Here is a 13707-nt window from a genome sequence, read left to right on the forward strand (position 1 = left end):
AAATCCCCGCGGGTGAAGCAACGCGATTACCGTATACAAATCAAAACAACCAAAACCGAAAGTTCATTACCGATAAGGCGTCGCCGATGGGAGATAACGCTACTCATACCATGCTGCCCACGGCTTAGCTTGGCAAAACGTGAAACATAAAAGCTAAGAGGGGGCTTCTTCTTACATCAACCGGGTCACGGTCGCAAAGCCGCCATCAGTATCGCGTTGCGTTTGTTATCGCTACTTAGGGGTTTCAAGATAAAAAAAACACGATCTGCATTGCTCCACATTATGACTTGACGAATTTCTTCCACCCCACCGGGGATATTGGCAGTAATTGTGTAGTGCAACAGTTGTACAATTTGCTGATTTCTCGCGTCAACTATTGTGGAATGTGCAACGCTGCCTATGTAAAGCATTATTCACCTCATCAGCTGGCAATGACCCTGAGCTAGTGAAACGAGTTCATCATTAGGGTGTACTCGCTTCAACAGAATTTACGCTTCGTGATCGCTAATGATCTTCACTTCCACTTCCAGTTACATTAATATTACATTGGTCGAATAAGATGATTCAACAAGTATTTGCCGATTCACCGATTTGTATTTTCAATCAACAGGTGTACTGCACACGCTGAGGTATTCTCGGATGTTTACCAAACAAGGCTCACGTCCCAACCGGACAAAATGTGAAAACCCCCTTTGCTACACTACAGCAGAACCGGTTCTTAAGGCGTGCTGCTTACAAGCCGGCTATAACAGACGCTCTTAGCATTGCAAGAAACATCTTGAAGAAGTTGACGTTCTAGATCCTTCGCCGGAAGGTCAACAGCCAAACTACGATGCACAATTCCACTAGCTTGGTTGTTCGACGAGCATACAAGCGACCTTCAACCCACTCATAGCGCTACACCTTCGTATTCCTTCGCCACCTTGTTACTATGATACGTTTTCCATGATTGTACCGCAACACTGCTACTGTTAATGATACTTCTCCTCCGTTTCATTGTGCTTGCACAACGATTATGATACTTCATTTTTAAGGCATTATTTTCCTACCAAACCACTTCACCCGCAAGCAGTAGTATAGGGGAGCGCGAAGTGTGTTTTAAGCCCCAAAACAACATCTGGCATCGCCACGCACGAGATAAACTGCCGTCACTCGAAATCGCTCAACCATGACAGGAACGATGTCAACATCTATCGGTTCAGTGAGCTAAAAGTGAAAGTTTCTTTCTTCTTCTTTTGACGTACAATAATGCACTCTCGATGATGTCCAAACACTACACAACCGCTGCGCACCAACAGAATGCATCCACGATGAGCGTAGCACAAGCTTGAACAAACTTTGTCAGCACGAACTGGAGATTGTTGCGTTGGCAAAATGGTGCCAACGAGCTGGACGACTGTCCGGTTGTCTTAGGGACGCAGACGACGAACCCAGGCTAACGCGTGATGTAAGAAAACACCATATAAGCTACGCAACCAGCCATACCAAACCGCTGCTATTACGTATGCGCGGGCCGTGCGAGGGCAGGCGTTTCGAGCCGAACCAGCCGAAGGTTTAACGGTAGGTCAAACCTCACCAAACGCGCCCAACGCCGCCTCAGTGTCACATAGTCAAGAACTAAGACCAGCCGAATACAAAATGCTGGCAAATGATGTCCGTACGCAGGGCCGCCCGGGGACCTTCGGTTCACCGTAGCAATGATCACATTATTTCTAGCAGGCAACTTCACTTCTTGTGATCGCGAAAGAGGTCAGATGTGAATGACTGGATGAACGATTAACAATGCAAATAACTGCCCGATCGGGAATGGCCGGACGTAGCTGTTGTTACACATTTCACCACCCTGGGAGGTGGTTGTCTCCGAGGGCGGCGCCAACACTCACTTGATATCGCGCGGTGCGGTCACGAACGCAATGTACCACCATCGCCACCAGCCGCTCGCGATGAAGACCGCGGCTAGCGTGATCAGGAGCGCCGGTAATCCAAACTCCCAACCCATGTAGTACCAGATGAGCACAACGGCCGCGATCGATGCACCGACGCTGGTGAACTGAAGCACGTACAGCAACACTAGCCGTCCGACGGTCGGTCGCTTACTGCTGAAATCGCTGGATCGCTCGGTCGCTCCTCCATCACCGCCGTTGGCATGCGTAACCGCTGTGGTCGCCGCCGTTTGCCGCTGCCGCGCCACCTCATGTTCCGGCTGTCCCTTCTCCACGTCCACTATCGTCGGCTAGATGAGTGGGGATTGTGACGCGTTAGAAAGAGGGTAGAAGAGAGAAAGAGAGTGAAGATAAGTCGTTTATGGCGGAGCTGGGGGGCGCATGCGCGAGCGAGCTTTTTAACCCTTTAGTTGAGCTTAAGCTAGCTTTTGAGGAGGCGAACCATGCGCCAACTTTAAGCGGCTTCAAACCGCGCTAGAGTCTTTGAGGATTTTGAACGGACCGATGATGGCTGCTGTTGATGATGATCAATCCAGATGATGAGTGTAATAAAGGATTCACGATTGACGATTTATCTATTATCGAGTGCTGATCGCTACAGCTCGATCTTGTGGTGTCGATCATAATTAAATCAATTTTACCAATCGTTCATTCGTTTTTTGATGTTTAGCTTCATCAAGTTAATCATTCTAAACATCCACTACAGCCCGTTGAATTCTGATTGATTTGTCTTATTTCATAAAATATATAATTCCTTACATTATTTAACGTATTTCCTACATTTTTCAAAACTAGTCAAAATACATTAAATGCAATCCATTGCTAGCATTGCCTGCTGGCTTTTCCAATACGCCTTTCTTTTAATTTTTACCACGGTAACGGTCAACATGGCTTTCTTGATGTTGAACGTATTTTTATTAACATTTCATGCTAGATTTACCTTCGTATAGTTCCCATAGCGTCTCGAGCGTGCTCTGGCAAAGTTTTTCACCGATCGTAGCGTACGTCACGAGACGTACTTACTTTTCATGTTCAACTGGTGCGTAAAGAAGAGAAAGTTTCGGAAAAGCATTCTTAAACGTCCGCCTTCGCTTGCACGCTCCGCTGCAAGGTTGTGACCTCGACTGCTAAAACCACAAATGCAATGCCGTTCGCACACTGATTGTAGAAGCTAATTGCAGTGTTTCTAGTGTTGTTCTGGTTCTACCACGACGCTCCTAGCCTGCTGTACCAAAATCTCCGGTAAACTGCTTTCGCCAAATGCGATCTGCACTAAACGACTTTTAATTCACTGTGTCAAGCAAAAGGAGATCATTCCCACTTTTGTGTGACGGACAAGCATCACGAAACATTGGTAATGTTACGGTACGTTACCCCCCGAGCCTGTACTGTTACTACTTATTTCACTTCTTTATTACTACTTTACAGCCTGGTTTATATAAAGTTTCAGTAGAATTCCCAAACATGCAGTGACACTAAAGTAACTTGTTCTGAGCCATTCCAAAATAGCAAATTGAAATTTGACCTCCAATGAACCACAGAAATGCCCGGAATTTATGTCAAAACGATGGATTGCCTGGGGCATTTGTTTTGGGTTGCGCAGAATGGCTCCGAATAGTAGCATCTCGTGCGCATCTCCAGGGTTGTACTCGATGATGAAACCCTCGCTATATCTAAATTGAAAAGCAATTACTACCGTTTCGGCGCAGATTTCAAAAACTGGTAAAAACGCGGAGTCCAAAGCATGGAACAGAAAGAGTCACCAATCTTGGCCAATTCGCTATACATGAAACAAAGATTTATCGATAAAACTGCATTTAAAGGCTCTGGAATCTCAATTTTAAGTGCTTTATCTGTCTTAAAGCACACTAAAAGCAATTAAACCCCTTGAAGGGTAAAGCTGAAGTAACGCACGAAACAAAAACCAAACAACCAAATGCTGAGCTCACCGGTTGGTAAAAGTCCATTTTCATGGTCCCTTATCTCAAGGTCGCTGGTAAATCGCGTGAAAATGGCGGCTACTGACCACGCAAACGCATGCGAATACTTTTGAATTGACTTGGATGGCCACTTGGGGTTGCGTCAGTTAATGGAGAAGCGCGTAAAGGTTCGTTGATGGTCAAGCCATGTGTGATTGCTACCTAAATGAACTACCCGTAAGCCGAAAGGGGGTTGATGGTGAAAACGAAGCAAAACTAGAAACGTAAGAAGATTTCCGAGGGTTAAAGGTCCCTTGTGCTGAGCTGTGTTTATTTTTTTATGCCAATCTATTAAAATCACACAGAATATTAGTAAATCTTTGAGCCAAATAATACCCATCAACATGTGCTATTCATATTGAAACGGATAAAAGTTGTCAACAAACCCATGAAAAGCACTTAACATGTGTGTAACAACATGGCCGTTGTGTAGAATATTTATCAATTTACAAGTTGCTTTTGAAGTGAAAACCAGCGGGAAGGAATCATCCGTTAAGATCCGTTAAGATCGCCTGAATGTCTGTTTATCTTTGCTGAACCCATAAACCTCACGCAAAACGCTGTGCGCGACCGAGGACTCTCGTGCGATAGGCATTCTATGCAAATATTGCAACGCCGGCCGGCCCCTCCCCTTTCAATATTGACTTACGTGACCTTAGCAGTGGAGCCTCGTCACCCCCTCGGTTGGCATTGCCCTCAGGCCGATGGTACTAATACCAACGCACCAGCGTGTCTGAGCTTTAGAAATTCGCAACACTTTTCGCAACACTTTCCCGCCCAACTCTGGTCTGCTCGTTAGTGAGCAACCGGCATTCCTAGCATCGACCGTGAGATCAACCATCTACCGTTCTCTCGTGGCGAGCATCAGCTTGTGGCGCAAACAATGGCCAAGTGGCAACAGCCACCGCACACACAGTCAATTTTCCCTCATTTCCCTTTCACGGCCTTCACGTTCATCACGAGATCGATGCTGGGGCTCGCAGCTGCTTTCGCAGTTTCGCTGAACCGCGCTCGAGTTCAACGATCACCACCCCAAAGATCACTTTTTCTCGGAGGTAATTTTCTCTCATGGACACACTCCGCGGTAACAAAAAAGAACCCCACCATCTTGCCTCCGATGGTACACCGGGATTCGATTCGCTTCGTTTGCCTAATGCACCAAGCAGTGATCGAGGTGGGGAGCATCTTTTGTACTTCATGGCTGCATGGAGCGCTTGGCTTTACAGTGGGTTTACTGCACATTGACTTGCCGCCAGCAACATCATCATCATCATCGTTATGCTCGTACGCAACACACTCAATCAAAACGGGGCTCGAGGGCACGCGTCCTTTCGCGTATGTTTTTTTTATCTTTCTATTTCACTTGAGGCTTCGTTACCACGTGTTCGCCAAACATCAACAGTCGTCCGGATGCCATCTGGCATTACGGAACAATTATCACTAATCCGCGAAGTGACCATCTCCATTTACTAACACAACACGCCAAAGGTTGAATGAAGTGACGAAGCATTTACTATATTTGCCCGCCGTTCCGTACGAATCGTTCTGCCTGCGGTCCTCTTCTGTATGCTATCTGAACGTAGACGTATGCTTAAATAATGTCTTAGCATAAACATACACCTTCGAAAGTTGATTTAAGCGGCACCTTTCGTGTGTAAAAGCTACCCTTTACACTTCACTCTCGGTCACTATTGGAATGCCGCTGAACTCAAACAAACGCATTCGAAACCCTTAGGCCTATTGGGGGCTGTCCGGTTTGTGTGGCCGGACTTCATTTCGCAATCTGCCGGTTTGGCCCTTCATTAGATCATCTCATTATCATGCAGATGGGCGGGTTCGACTGTTCGACTGAACGAGTTCGTACATCTATTCGAAGGCACACCAAACCGATGAACATCGTAAACACAACTTAGCACCCTTGCGTCCCCGAGATGGACCAACGCTTTCGAACGGTGACTGAGTGATATCCAAGTGTTGCTGTGCCTATTTGAATAAAGCAGCAGGTGAGCCTGAAGCACCTCTTGAGTCTTGCAGAGCATGTTGCGCGTCCAGCCAGGCGCAGAAGTTTGTTTTTAAGCCAATTTAGTCAACTCTAATTTTATCTATCGCCTAACCCCACTATATCCCTACGATTTACCGATGCGTGTGGTCCCGAGTGCTAACACCTGCCAACCTCTTATCGTACGCACTAAGCACCGATTCCTCGAAACGAGCGGGGTGTGTAATGAGGACAGTTAGGCCCGCACCGCGCCGCAATGAAGGTCGACGCAGGGACACAATACAAACCACTACCCATCAGTGAAAACAGGTTTCCGGCTATGTTATGGGCCGTCGGTATTCTTGTCGGTGGTTCTGTAAAACATGAAATGGGCCTCGCACAGATTTGAGCGGCCAGGAGGTGACCTTTGCTGAGTCAGGTTCCCGGGCTAACCGAGAGTGGCGTCCTATGTTGTTCGATAGTTCGCTCGGAACGCCTTACCTCGTCCATTCGCCCCACCGTCACCTTGGATTTTGGTTCATTAAATTTCAGTTTTACTCCTTTTTTCCTTTCGACCATGGTGGTTTTTTTTTGTGTCGTGCGTTCGATGTTCGTACGTTCGTCATACGAGAGGGCTCAACCGGTAATTACTGAGCATCCAAGTACCAGTCATCTGCGAAGCAGCAATTCACTGCGTAGCTATCAAGTAGAGAAAAGACGATGTCTCGATTCGACACTGTGCCTTCGCCGTGAAGGTTTCGAGGTGCGTCAAGTACATTCCAAATGTTGTGCACTTGAAAACTCACCGTCGACGTACCCGTTACCGGTTGGGTATTTAGTACAGTAACCCTACCATTTAAACCGACCCTGCCGAAGGTACTTGCAATCGTTTTGTAATGGTTTTGAATTGAATTTCCTTTTCTTTTTGTGAGCATTTTGTGGTAACTCAACCGTACAACGGTAACCATACTGGGCGTCTGTGGTTTTGGGTCGTTAAACGCACATTTTAGTAAAAGCGATCGTCACCGAATGGAATCTACAAACCAAAACTACTTCCTGATAACCTTCGGTCCGTTTCGCACCAAACAGCTTGCGGTTTCGTGTCAAACATATTTGCCAAATGTGAATGATCTCTCGGCCCACTGCTGCCATTTCGGTAATGATGCTCCACAGCTTCGCTATCAAAATTTCCATCATCTACGGATGGCTGCGCAGTGGAACGACAGCCTCGACGAATACTAATCTTGTATCGAGCAAAGATTGCCGACCAAATAGCGGTTGGATGGAATGCAGAAGTAACTCGGTAAACATGATTTGACAGAAAAACTATTCGCTGTTAAACATAGTCACTGTCGGTTTTGCTGTCCATGACGTTAGATTAATGTACCGAGGCGTTCCTTCTTGTCCTCTGATACGCATGTAATCCATCATGGAGGCCGCTTTGACACTTTATCTACTCAAACATGGTTAAGCGCTGCGCACAACGACGAATGGGTCATAATATAATAAGCTCGTATAATCTCCAAATTCCCAACCATCTGTAGTGAGCCAGCCAGCCTGGGTATTCCAGTGTACTGTACCATTTGCCGGTGCGGGTCGGCAAGAGTTCAACTCAACAGAATCATTCACGTGGACCGTGCTTTCTATTTTCACGAAACCATTTCACAATACACACACTTCACCGCCCCACGCGAGCGTCCTATTCCGGGCGACCTCGTTCCATTTCCCGACCCAAACAAGGCCCCGCATGGTGTGTCCGGTGCCGCCGGTGCCGGGCGTTCTCTGCATACCAAAACTCATACTGTCCACTTTGGGGACCACTTGGGGCCCCGTTTGCATAAGCTCACTTACTATAGGTCGTAATCGTGCACACGCCCCGATCGACGGACAGCTACTTACCACCGTTTCATTGTTATTCATCGTGAATATTGATAATTAATCCAAGCACCGCTAGTAGCTCCACTGTTTGGCCCCTGGTGGGCAGGGAAGGTTTCTTTCAGCAGGTCCGGTTGGCGCTGGAGATGCGCCCGCTTCTCAAAGGTGAATGTAATGGTACTATGTGTGGTTCTAAGTAACTCGCTACACTCGGATGACACTAGATGCGACGTTCACTTCCTGTCACCATCTCACCGGTGGATTGGGCTTTCCAAAGGTTGGTTCACTTTTCGTACTTGGGTGTTTCACACGATACACGATACCCTTCACGTGCTGTTAAAAAAAAAAGAAACAAATGTAAATCACCTACACACAGACCACCAACACTTAGAGTGGGCACTGTACAAGTTCCCGACGAGAACCCGGTGGTCACGAGGATCCGGGATGCGCGTACCGTCCTAGGCCAACGTGAACGACGCACTCGCTACACACCACGCGATCTGCGATCGGCAACGGTACATTGTGAACTGGGAGCGCGCGGCACTAAGCTACACAATAGAAGCTCCGAAAAGAGTGGTGCGTCGGCTACAACGCCGTCGCCACACGCTGGAAAGCCACCATTACACTCGCGCGTTCACCTTTTTGCCTTCACTACTCCACTAGCTCCAATCGCGGGTGTCTAGACACGAAACCCGGCTAGGCGAGTTCTGAGCCGGTCAAATTGAATATGCGAAAGATAAACAAACGAGCGAGATAGTCACCGTGAACGGGCACCGGACCGGAACTGTGTACTGCACGTGCCTGATCGGACCCGATTCGATCACGGCCAGCTCGCATCTCAATGGCCCGTTTTTGGGGGCTTGAGCGTTGCGAAATCGAGAACAGCAGAGAACTAAAAGAAGATGCACGAGTGTGTTTCAGTCAGGTTCTCGAATGTACTGCGCGGTTCGCTTTTCGATCGTCCTACGATAAGCTGCGCAGCGACAAACCAAATCGTCAGGAACGCCTGTTCAGGAGAATGGAACTGCTAAATGCGAGCCATCCACGAGGTTTCCTTGGCTCCACAAAAAGGCCCAAATTTTGTGAGCGGTGTCCTTCAAAAGGTGCTACTGAAATGGTCGTGCCAACAACACGAACAGCTGACACATGTGCTCGCGACCGCGAAGGCTCAACAGATCTGTGCAGATTTCTGCACGGATAGGTGACACGAGAAATGTGATCTTGATCCCCTCTCCTTCAACCTAATCCACAGAAAAACGTAAACATATTTGACCATTAATCCGTTGGGCTTGCTTCAAGAAATATCCTAAACAATAACCGATTGCAGCGAGTGATAAGTATAATCTCGTGGACTACGCTATCTTTTGATGTAAAATACGATTTGAAGTCGACCCGCGTGCCCTCCGCACCGCGCGAAAGGTTATGTCACGCGTAAAGGGCGCCGAATGGAGGCTTTAAACAAAGGTTCCACCAATCCGCACGATAAGCGATATCAAACGTTCTTAATCGACCATTTGTGATTGTCGATACGCAGCAACCTGAGTGAACTTTTGACTGTAACTGCTGCGGCTTGCCATCGGGTGGTGCTCCTGATCGCTATGAGTTTATCTCAATCTGGCCCCTTTGAGGGGGGTAAGTGGATTGAGCCACCTTTTTATCGCGGCAAGGCTTTTTCCTTTGCCGTGCTACGTCAATTGTGGAATAAACGAAATTGATTTACTATATGTTCTATCATTTTGAGGGGGAAACGATGCAGTACGGTGGATTAGGCCACTTTGAAGATTAAACTCTATTTTGGAGCAGTCCGACTAACGGCTACTGCCACGCTTGTTGTGATCCTGCGCAATACTCTGATTGTTGATAGGTGCGGACCGGTACATGAGCTACTACCGATCACACATCCCAATGTTTGCTTTGCACGGTATACAGTTTACGTTAGCAAACCCACCGTAACTACCGCGTGGTTTTCAAGCGAGGAAGGTGCATTCTCGCTGAGATCATTTGTTTGATCTTGCATCACCTGGCGGGTCTAACACACACCGTCTGTACCGAGCTTATTTTATTTGAGTAAAACGGCCGGAGAGTGACACAACTGAAATTGGACTGATGTTAGACAAATCGCCTACACCGTAAATATGAAAGTTAGCAGGGAATGGAGGATATCAATAATTGACGATATCTGTCCATCCTGTAGCAAATCTGTCCTCCAAATACTGTGAACAAATGAACTAATGATAGCGGTTTGGTTATCATCATGTGGCGCATTCCCGACAACAGTGAAGAAGAACTAAATAACAAAAATCGGCAGAAAAGATACCCAAGTCCACTGGAAAACTTTATGAGGTCCAATTTTCAGCGATCATCTGCTCATGAGGTAAGACGATTTCCGACATAAATTACTCCCCTTTTTAGTAACACCTCCGTTTATCGCCTCCGACCTTCTAGCTCCGGCACCTAGCGAATGTGTGAAAATCCCATATAAACCAGCGACAGACCGAGGGGCGAACAAATGGCTCCATTGACAAACTCGGCTACGAGCTCGCTCAGCCAACGGATGTGTCAAAGGTAATGATCGCGATTTTTACGGTTCAAACAGCTCATTCATAAATATTTTTCTTTTTATCTCTTTTTGTTAATCTCGCAGTTTGACGATGATTAGCGCACCTGAGAGTTAAGTTATTCCTGTCAACATCAATATTAGCTTACAGCTCTCGTGAACATAAGAAATCGACAACGACGAGGAAACAACTTCGACCGCAATCGACGGTTGATACGACGGCCATTCATGCCGCCGAAGTCATTGGTTTCTTTGGGGATTTTATGTTTAACTTCACTGTGCAGTGGAATAAGTGGAAAGTACTTGAAATGCACTCCATTTGTTATTGCATTGTTTCTTTGCGGTGTGAATCGCCCCAAATGCATCTTCCATTCATTCGGAACCGGATTTGCCATTATTAGCCGGAAGCCGCCCGGGACAATCAAAGCATGGAGCATTAGATTGAGTTGGTCTTTTGACAACATTGTCGCTACATAATCAATGCACTTCATGCCTATCAACCGGCAGGAGAATGGAAACTTTCTCTGATCGTCCACGCCGCATTACACCGATTATTAATGATCATTCACGGCTGTGTTAAAGGTACCAAATACATGCGACACAGTTGCTACATGCTTCTTGAATAAATTCATGGCTTTGATGATATGAGCCTAGTCTGCAGCCCTCTTTTACTTTACAACAATACCCTTTTACAACAATCTATTTTTCTATTTCGTAAAATCGAAAGAGAGAAAAAAGAGATGAAGAGATCTGTACAGGACAAATAATGAAAAAAATCATGGCAATCATGCTGGAGAAGTGGCGTTCAAAATCCATGTTTTTGCGGTGCTCATCTTATTCGGTTTTCGGATCTGGGATAGTACAATGATTCCGACTTCCATAACCCGTTACCAGAGATAGATAAATATTGAAATCAATGTATTTCTTTTAAATATTGAAGTTTTTACTATTTACAGCAGATTTGCAGAAGAGGGCGAGAAGGCTGGTTTCTATCATTTTAGTTAAACAAATAAATCTCAAACAGATTGGTCGATTAATGAATTTTGGAAAACCGCTTCAAAGTTTTATCCTTTTTCTCAATTTTCCTACCAAGCGCTTGGCCGAGATTAGGGACAAGATTAGGGACGCAACTCCCACTCCTCCACTCCTCCTTTCCTTTCAATCCTGAGCTGTACAAATGTCACGCAGTGCACGGAGCCTTAAAACAGCACTTGCAAGAAAACCATTTCAAGCCAATAACATCCAAGCAAACACTTTTTGTCAACACGCAGACGGCGGCGAACGAGCACAAAAAGGAGGAAAAAACTCCAACGAAAAACCCTGCCGGGAAGCGGCTTTATTTTACATTTTCACACCCTTCGATCCTTCCCCGAGCCACCGGTAACGGTGAACAAACCCCCTGGACATCGCGAAACACGTAAGGATGGTGCGGTCGAAGCAGCTCGTGTGGCCCTCCGCGGCCCTCTTCTGTGGCCTTGCGCTCGTTCTCCAGATCGTGCCGACCACCGGAACCAAATCGCAGGTTATCGAACTGGACGAATCCAACTGGGACCGTATGCTAACGGATGAGTGGCTTGTTGAGTTGTAAGTATCGTCCTAGCACCCAGCCGCACTTATTACGTCGTGCGCTGGTTTTCCTCGCCGTCCCGTGAAAACCGGAGGTCATTGAACGGACTTGATTGCTCATGCTCTCTTTCCTCTCGTTGTTTTCCTCGCTCCGTTTTTGTCGCTTACGACCCACCGGTCCTCGATTGCCCCACAGCTACGCCCCATGGTGCCCTGCGTGCAAGAGCCTAGCGCCCATCTGGGACGATCTATCGACCTGGTCAGACGATCTGAACATCAAAACGGGCAAAGTGGACGTGACGTCATCGCCCGGATTGAGCGGCCGGTTCTTCGTGACTGCGCTGCCAACGATTTTCCACGTAATCAACGGTGAATTCCGCCAGTACAAGGGACCGCGCGATCTCAACTCCTTCATGACGTTCGTCGAGGAGAAGAAATGGAAATCTCTCGAGCTCGTCTCGGCCTGGCGCAATCCGGACTCAATTCAGATGTCGCTTGTATCGCAGTTCTTCAAGCTTTCACACTTCCTGAAAGTAAGTAAAGACCGGTTTAGGGTAAGTGGCTGGCGGGAGTTGCAGCCCAGCGTTATAACGACACCACGGTCCACTCATTTCTGTTCTTTTTTATCTTCCCAAAATTGTCCCCTCCTCATCTGACCTCTCGTCCCGACAGGAGTTGAACACAATGCTGCTGAAGGACTACGGCCTGCCCGTCTGGGGATCCTATGCGCTGTTCGGTATCGGAACCATCCTGTTGGGTGCCATTTTTGGGCTGTTTTTGGTTTGCATCATCGACTGTCTGTTCCCACCAAAATCTGGTCAACGGCAAAGCTTCTCGGAGCATAAGCAGAAGGTACGGGCCGAAAAGGTGCCGGAAGAGTTGCGCGGTGACGAATTGGTAGATGAAAACGAAGAAAAGCGATTGGTAGAAGACGTGACGCAGGAAGATGACGAAGAGGAAGAGGATGAGGATGACGCGGATAAGGATACGTCGGAAGGCGAAAAGTACTCGGGCAGTGATGATTCCGATGACGAGGTCGACCGTGCAGAAGAAGATGAAGAAGAAGAAGCCGAAGCACCACCAGCAGAGCCCGCACCGGAGAAACCGGTGGCCCAAGATGCGAAGAAGGAGAAGACCAACACAACCAGCCCAGACGTACGGAAACGCAAGCCTAGAAAGGCCGACTAAACCGAGAACTCGACTGCGCTTTTTCGGTTTACTTTACTTATAACTCCTCCATTCGTCTTTTCCTAAATTTTTCGCATTTAATCCATACTATTCCAATACTTTTCACATTCTTCTTCTTTACTGCGTTTCATGTTATGCTTAAATACCACGCTTGTTTTCCACCAAAAAGAAAGGGATCGACCGTTTTGGCGTGAAGAGTTTGTCTTTTGTACATTTAGCTACTAACGGAAGGAACCCAAGTGTGGGGCAAGTGTAGGGCTGTGCGTGCGTCGTCGCAACGGTTTGAGCGTGCGAGCTAGGCTAGAGGAGGAGATCGTAACTTTCTGACGTGGCACCTTTGTGGGCATTTTGCGATCAAAACAGGCAGTTGATAAAAGGCTCGAAGGAACTTTTAAAATCTCAAACGTGTTTGACTGGCTCCCGAAATCATGCTGATCAGAAAAGAAAACGGAGACGGAAAGGATAGCGAAATAACGACCGAAAGAATGAGAGCCGACGATAGGATAAGTTAATGCGTAAAGCTAATAAAGTAACGACACAAACACACTCGCTGATCAATTCTTAATTCTTCCGTACGTACGTGTACTTCCTGCTTTGCAAACGATTAAATGATGGCTGTTG

General features: G+C 47.1%; 2 protein-coding genes and 1 long non-coding RNA gene across 6 annotated transcripts in view; 2 read left to right on the forward strand and 1 right to left on the reverse strand.

The window, feature by feature from the left end:
• Positions 1-9598, reverse strand: part of LOC125949721 (long-chain fatty acid transport protein 4) — a 12635-nt gene extending 3037 nt beyond the window's left edge. Inside the window, exons 1-3 of one of the 4 annotated variants that reach the window (XM_049677034.1) lie at positions 9535-9598; positions 7800-8108; positions 1884-2233 (exon numbers count right to left, since the gene is read on the reverse strand). In XM_049677034.1, coding sequence (XP_049532991.1) covers positions 1884-2233; positions 7800-7820 — 371 coding nt within the window. In that variant the 5' untranslated portion in view covers positions 7821-8108; positions 9535-9598. Of the gene's footprint in view, positions 1-1883; positions 2234-2883; positions 3090-7799; positions 8109-8229; positions 8321-9495 lie in introns of those variants that run through there. The other 3 variants (XM_049677033.1, XM_049677032.1, XM_049677036.1) reach the window with 3 other exon arrangements.
• Positions 9599-9860: 262 nt separating this feature from the next.
• Positions 9861-11155, forward strand: LOC125949788 (uncharacterized). Its single transcript, XR_007468678.1, has 3 exons — positions 9861-10149; positions 10221-10340; positions 10420-11155. It is a non-coding gene; the product is annotated as an uncharacterized LOC125949788 (long non-coding RNA).
• A 445-nt stretch (positions 11156-11600) lies between these two features.
• LOC125949760 (thioredoxin-related transmembrane protein 1-like) lies at positions 11601-13652 on the forward strand. The gene is made up of 3 exons (XM_049677089.1): positions 11601-11916; positions 12095-12431; positions 12571-13652. The coding sequence occupies exons 1-3, from the start codon at positions 11756-11758 to the stop codon at positions 13084-13086; spliced, it is 1014 nt and encodes a 337-aa protein (XP_049533046.1). The 5' UTR covers positions 11601-11755; the 3' UTR covers positions 13087-13652.
• Positions 13653-13707: the final 55 nt, after the last annotated feature.

Source organism: Anopheles darlingi, chromosome 2 (genome assembly GCF_943734745.1).
Source record: "Anopheles darlingi chromosome 2, idAnoDarlMG_H_01, whole genome shotgun sequence".
NCBI classification, from domain to species: domain Eukaryota; kingdom Metazoa; phylum Arthropoda; class Insecta; order Diptera; family Culicidae; genus Anopheles; species Anopheles darlingi.

Coding starts and splice junctions, on each gene's coding strand:
- LOC125949760 (XM_049677089.1), top strand. CDS start 11,756: ATGGTGCGGTCGAAGCAGCTCGTGTGGCCCTCCGCGGCCCTCTTCTGT. Junction 11,917..12,094: donor GATGAGTGGCTTGTTGAGTT/GTAAGTATCGTC, acceptor ATTGCCCCACAG/CTACGCCCCATGGTGCCCTG. Junction 12,432..12,570: donor AGCTTTCACACTTCCTGAAA/GTAAGTAAAGAC, acceptor TCGTCCCGACAG/GAGTTGAACACAATGCTGCT.